The sequence below is a fragment of the Saccostrea cucullata genome, unplaced genomic scaffold, assembly GCF_032062105.1.
Source record: "Saccostrea cucullata isolate Sc308-1 unplaced genomic scaffold, CSIRO_AGI_Scuc_v1 ctg16293, whole genome shotgun sequence".
NCBI lineage: Eukaryota > Metazoa > Mollusca > Bivalvia > Ostreida > Ostreidae > Saccostrea > Saccostrea cuccullata.
The window spans coordinates 1-6,695 of record NW_026918071.1 but is presented as its reverse complement, the minus strand read 5'-3'; the positions used below and the strand labels follow the sequence as shown (position 1 = coordinate 6,695).

At 36.0% G+C, this 6,695-nt stretch overlaps 1 protein-coding gene across 1 annotated transcript; it reads left to right on the top strand.

Moving 5' to 3' along the window:
- The first annotated feature begins 755 nt into the window (after nucleotides 1-755).
- LOC134243089 (uncharacterized) lies at nucleotides 756-2,189 on the top strand. Its single transcript, XM_062725340.1, has 2 exons — nucleotides 756-1,075; nucleotides 1,512-2,189. Exon 2 carries the CDS (start codon nucleotides 1,680-1,682, stop codon nucleotides 2,019-2,021), a length of 342 nt encoding a protein of 113 aa, XP_062581324.1. The 5' UTR covers nucleotides 756-1,075; nucleotides 1,512-1,679; the 3' UTR covers nucleotides 2,022-2,189.
- Nucleotides 2,190-6,695: the final 4,506 nt, after the last annotated feature.

Here is a 6,695-nt window from a genome sequence, read left to right as displayed (position 1 = left end):
AGCTCGAACAGATTGTAAATTAGTTTTTCTATCACATGACCAAAATGTTGTTTTTTGATTGGATACCTGCTGGTCAGTGGTCAGTCGGAATTTGGTATATGCGCTCGCGTCCTTTTTGTGGTCATTTTATTATTTGCAGGTATGATACAATTTTTATATTATTTTGTCATATTACTTTGAAAAGATATTGGCTTATATTTGAAATGTTCTGAGTCTCATTATTCTTTTTATTAGTCCCCTACCGGTGAAACCGGAGGGGACTATACTGTAGGTTTCCTTTGCGTCCGTCCGTCCGTCTGTCTGTCCCCGTCAGTCTGTCCCACTTGGTTTTCCGCACTTTTTTTCTAAACGCTTGCAGATATTGAGCTGAATTGTGGTATGGGAGTGTATCTTAATGAGTTACAGATCAAGTTTGAATTTCGCCTCGCTTCATTGATTTTTGACAGAATTATGGCATTTTGAATATTTTTCATTATCGCTTAATTAATATCGGGTTCGAACTGCGCTATCTTCCCATTGTCGACAAAAATATGAAACGAGGAAAAGACATTGGATAAATGAGTTGAATTGTCGTCTTAATGTTGATAATTTTATTAGTTTTAAGGCATTTAAAACTTGAAAATCTTTAAGTTTAACCTTGGACACGACTTTTGCACATTAAAAAATGACATCCTGAAGAAAAAGGGGAATCTGGTAGGGGACATGTATTGCTTATGTAATACTCTCAGAATGCTTGTTCACATTAATTTTGCCATTTGAGAAATATTCTTATTGAACCTCTCAGGGATAATTTTATTGTTTTGTAAATAGCAAATAGTGTCAATTTTTATGGTTTATTTCACCTTTATATTCACATTTTTATTTCAATTGCATTCTGATGTTTTTATATCATATTCTCGGCATAACTTGATTTTTGTTAAATTGCTGTATTTGAATTTCGCGCTGTTTCTAAATCTTTGCCATAGAACTCTTCAGTACCGGAAGTTACAAAAGTTAAGATATATTTTCATTTTATGCACACGTTTTCGGGAGAGTACAAAATCATGGAATTTGTTAACAATAAATGTTATTTAAGGTAAAAGTTTATATGTGTAATCGATTTACCATAATTCTGTTCACTTTAAAGATAATTGTTTATCGCTCGACCGAGAAACTTGGTTACTGATTGTGTTCAGTTCTATTTTTAGATTTAGTTCGATTGACTGTAAATATGTTCTGTTCATAAAAAAGAAGGTTTCCGATAAAGTATTTTTGGTTATAGTCGGACAATAATGACATTCTGATGAAAACTAAAACATATGTTATGTAATTTTAAACAATTAATTGAACATGTTGTTTTTCTATTGAGACACAGAAACTGCTATGTTAATCCTTTAATGATTATTGTCTCAATGTAAAGATTTGTCATATCATGTCATATGTTTGATATTAACATGTCATTCCATTGCGAGCTCTGATTTACAATATACGTATCGACAAGCCTTATTCTGACTTTGTTTTATTATTTGCAGCATTTGCAACTTGTGCACTAAGACCATTAGAGTCCCTTGCACCCTCAAAGCAAAGCCATTGGAACGGCTAATTCCCCATCTTGAGTACCAATTCCCCAAACAACCATAGCATAAACTCATTTAAGAAGTTTACTGGTGGAGAACCTTCAAGATCCGAAGACTTTCATCATGAAGCCAAGCAACAATGACCGGATGCAGTTAAGATCTCAGGCAGACTCTGGAGCCACTGGAGGGACGGAGGACACCGAACTCAACAGTTTGGAACAAGAATCAAGTGAGCAAAGGCCAACAAATCCTCCTCCTCCCCCACCAACAACCCAGACGGCACCACCAAAATCTACTGCACAAAGGACGTTAACACAAACAACGTCAACAAATGTCCAACCGGTTATAACTGCAACAACACAGCCAAGCATGGTACCTAGACAACAATACCAGCCACCACCACCAAGGGTAACAGTGCACTTAACACCCTACAACGGCATGACGTCCCCCTTCAATGGTGGATGACATTTATGTCATATGTCAGTCTGTATGCCTTGACCGATCAGCAGGCATTAGACATATTCCCATTCAACACAACAGAAATTGTGAAACATTGGTTTTTAACACTTGGAGACCAGTTTAAGGTCAACTTGACTGTGTTTAAGCAGGCCTTCCTTCAAAGATTTAGACAAGATGAATACGTTAAACAATATACAATCAATCAATCTAACAAATCAAAAACGACCAAACATGGGCATGATTTCGTGAAAAGAGATAAGCAAAAAATCAGGTTGTTTTGAGATCAACTTTATATTTATCAAAATGTTTTTTTTCATACAATTTTTTTCTCTTTTGTAATCCAACAGATACTGGTTCTTCCGTGTGTACAACTATGAAAGATAAAATTAAAAATGGATTCAAATATACAGACTTAATGACAATGTTTCACACAATTTATGTTGATACTGAAGTAAAACATTTTGGTTTTTAGGTCACCTGAGTAACTCAGGTGACCTATTGCTATCTGTTTTCGTCCGTCGTCGTGTGTCGTGCGTCGTGTGTTAACATTTGAACATTTTCAGCTTCTTCTCTGAAACCACTTAACCAATCTCAACCAAATTTGGTATACAGCATCTATGGGTGAAGGGGAACAAAAATTGTGAATTTCATGGTCCCTGCCCCCCTGGGGCCTGAGGGGTGGGGCCAAAACCACTAAAATTATTGCAATCTTTAAAAATCTTCTTCTTTACTCCTGGACATCAAGCAGGCAAACTGTTGTTATGAATGTAATGAGCATTGAGTCCTCTACTTAAATTGTGAAATTCATGGCCCCAGGGTCAGGGGTTCTAGTGCTAGGGCGGGGCTACATAGATTATATAGTGAAAATGCATGATTTCTTTGAAAATCTTCTTCTCTGCTCCTAGGTATTAAATAAACTAACCAAGCACATATTGATGATGAGCAAGAGTGCCTCTTCTTAAATTGTGAATTTTATGACCCCAGGGTCAGGGGTTCTGGTGTTAGGGCGGGGCTCAATTGGTTATATAGTGAAAATGCATTAATTCTTTGAAAATCTTCTTCTCTACTTCTGGGTATTAAATAAAGTAACTAAGCACATAGTGATGATTAGCAGGAGTGCCTCTTCGTAAATTGTGAATTTTATGACCCCAGGGTCAGGGGTTCTGGTGTTAGGGCGGGGCTCTATTGGTTATATAGTGAAAATGCATTAAATCTTTGAAAATCTTCTTCTCTACTTCTGGGTATTAAATAAAGTAAACAAGTTGCTGTCCTTTAAAAAAGGACTGCAATACGTGGACCATATGCGTGTTTTTTCTAACTGAAATTCAATTAAGAAATTTTCTAGGTGTAGGGAATATTCATGTAAGGTTTGTTCGCTTATTCTAAAATTATCTGCCACTTATAACTGAACGTAGTCTCAAAGCACAAATGTGAAATTTTATCTCCGATTAGCGATCTTAAGTTTATTTGTCAGTTTTAACATGTTTAAAAAAATCGGGTTATTTTGACACGTGTAACACATACATTGTATTGACTGGGACTTGACACCTGTTCTGGATATATACGGAAGGAATTTATCATGGGTAAAATGGAGATCTGATGGTTCACGTGTAGCACACCTCTGTACAACGCAGATTTGTTTTTTTATTTTGTCGGAGCCCCCACCTTCACCCCCCCCCCTCCCAACACACACACACATACATTAAAAGCTCTTGCTACAGACCTTTATCAAACAATAATTAGATTGCTGAAATATTAAATTATTTTGCGAGTCTTGATGCACAAAACTAATGCCGGTGAAAACTTACTTTAAAAGCTTTAAAAGCTACATGTATCTCTGTTCGTTGAGTGACGTTTCTCATTCAAGTTGTTAGTTACATGTATCTATATACTGTAACTTCTTAAAATGTTTGTACCATAAAATCAATGTTTAGTATAAAAGTATATGTAAAAGAGAGGAAATCGGATCTGCCAATAAATATGTAAATGCATTATGCAGATGTAAAAGCTCGATTTGCCATGCAATGAATGGCATATTTAAATCCGAATAGGACGAATTATTCTACGGGCAAGTTACCTAAGGTGCAAACTCTCTAGCATTCGCGCGCATGCGTAGCCTGTCGTTTGCCCAGGGCATCCGGCTTAACTCCGCTTATATATTTACTGCGTGGACCGCAGGGTCCACGCAATAAGCACATAGTTATGATGAGCAAGAGTGCCTCTTCTTTAATTGTGAATTTTATGACCCCAGGGTCAGGGGTTCTGGTGTTAGGGTGGGGCTCTATTGGTTATATAGTGAAAATGCATCAATTCTTTGAAAATCTTCTTCTCTACTTCTGGGTATTAAATAAAGTAACTAAGCACATACATGTAGTGATGATGAGCAAGAGTGCCTCTTCCTAAATTGTGAATTTTATGACCCCAGGGTCAGGGGTTCTGGTGGTAGGGCGGGGCTCTATTGGTTATATAGTGAAAATGCATTTATTCTTTGAAAATCTTCTTCTCTGCTCCTGGGTATCAAATAAAGTAACCAAGCACATAATTATGATGAGCAAGAGTACCTCTTTCAAAATTGTGAATTTTGTGACCCCAGGGTCTGGGGTTCTGGTGTTAGGGCGGGGCTCTATTGGTTATTTAGTGAAAATGCATTAATTCTTTCAAAATCTTCTACTCTACTTCTGGGTATTAAATAAAGTAACTAAGCACATAGTTATGATGAACAAGAGTGCCTCTTTCAAAATTGTGAATTTTATGACCCAGGGTCAGGGGTTCTGGTGTTAGGGCAGGGCTCTATTGGTTATATAGTGAAAATGCATTTATTCTTTTAAATACTTTCCTTTGCTCCTGTGTTTAATGCCAATGATCTAAATATATATATTTATGATGAAGAAAGGTGCATCTAGCAAAATGGTATTTTTTGTGCCCCGGCCCCTTCCCTGGGTTGGGGTGAAGGGGGGGGGGGGTGTACAAAGTCTGAAAATGAATTAATGCTTTGAAATTTGCTCTTTGGTGTGTTAATCAACCATTTTATGATAAAATTTGCAAAATTTTGAAATATGTGGCCCCAGGATCAGTTGTTCCTTCGGGATGAGGTGTACAACTGGTTATAAAGTGGAAGTGCATTTTCTCTTAATGTTACTCTGATCTACCTCTGGATATTAAGTAAATAGAGTTAGCATGCTAAGTCAAATTTATTATAAGCAATGGTACCTCTTTCAAAATTGTGAATTGCGAATTCTGTTTTAAAACATGAACCAAATTTAATTGTTTGAAAGTTGTTGCACAATACTCAGGTGACCTATAAGGCCCGTGGGCCTCTTGTTAATACACACATCGCTTAATAAATCATATCCAATTTTTTTTAATAAAGAAATATACAAGACTTTTTCGGATATACTTATTCATAATTCCAATCTTCATTTTATCTATTGATTTCCTGTGTTTTGATTGGACGAGAACACGTTCCAGAAAATTTTTACACATCGATAAATTCTTTCAATCAGAACTACTTTCTTGATGACACTACAAGGTTGTCGTATAAACAATGAAAGCAGTTATTTCTGGGTCTGTTCTAGCTAAATAATGAATACAAGAAACTTTAAATTTAATTAGGGCTTAAACAAAACTGGCAACATACTAGACTGCCTAACTAATGGACGCCGTGAAAATATTTATGTCAATGTCCGATCACGAGTGTGAATTTTAAAAATCGCTGTTCATACGTAGAAAATAAGCTCAGTCTGTATCGTTTTGACAGGGAAAAGAAACGTACCTCAAACTCTTGCCTTATTAGCATCAAATTCATATTTACTTTCCATATTGTTCTTCAATATTTGAATAAACAAGTGCAAATTGAAGGCGTCGTCGGTCTGCAACTTTCACTATGAGAGTTGTTGTTTATGTCAACATGGCCATGGTCAAAGACGAACTATTCTGAAGTAAACTCGTAATTACGATATTTGTTGACTAAAACAACATTCGATTAGTTGTTATAAGTTTATTTATCGATTGTTTTGACAATTTAAGTTGAACTCTATCGAAATTCATCTCGATTACGTTCTTTTCGTATGTAGTGTTTTCAAGAGTCGCATGCCCAAATGTTTTCAGAGTGGTGATCAGCAAGGAGTCTGTGACTTATGTCGTCTCGGAGGTTTTTGCATCCGTAGATACCAATATAACAATAGATAGGAATATGGAATTGATTTTGTTGTTACATTAAAATGTTATAAAAAAATCTTTTTTTTTCACAAAAAACAACGATATGTTAACTGTAACAATAAATATTAAAAATATTGAACAATGAACGTAACGCATCACTAAATCTGTAGACGTTAAATCAGGGCAACATCATAATACCTTAGCCAATTTAGAAATAAAAACGTCTACAGATCTGAGAGGCATAAAGAAATCTACTCACACATTTTGGTACTACCCATGCTCTGAGTTGTCACTGATTCTGAAAAAGAAAATGTCACGTATATATAGTATTTCTGCGGCTTACATATCTGTGATTGCGGATAACACAGAAACACTATGGTAAAATTCCGCACGTTTATTAGTGGTCGCCAATAATATATCACAATAATACAATGACTAACAGAGGATTGGTAAACACGTCTAATCGGTTCAACAATTAGCACAAGAGAGAGAGGGAGTTACGTCATAGTCCGCATCATTGCT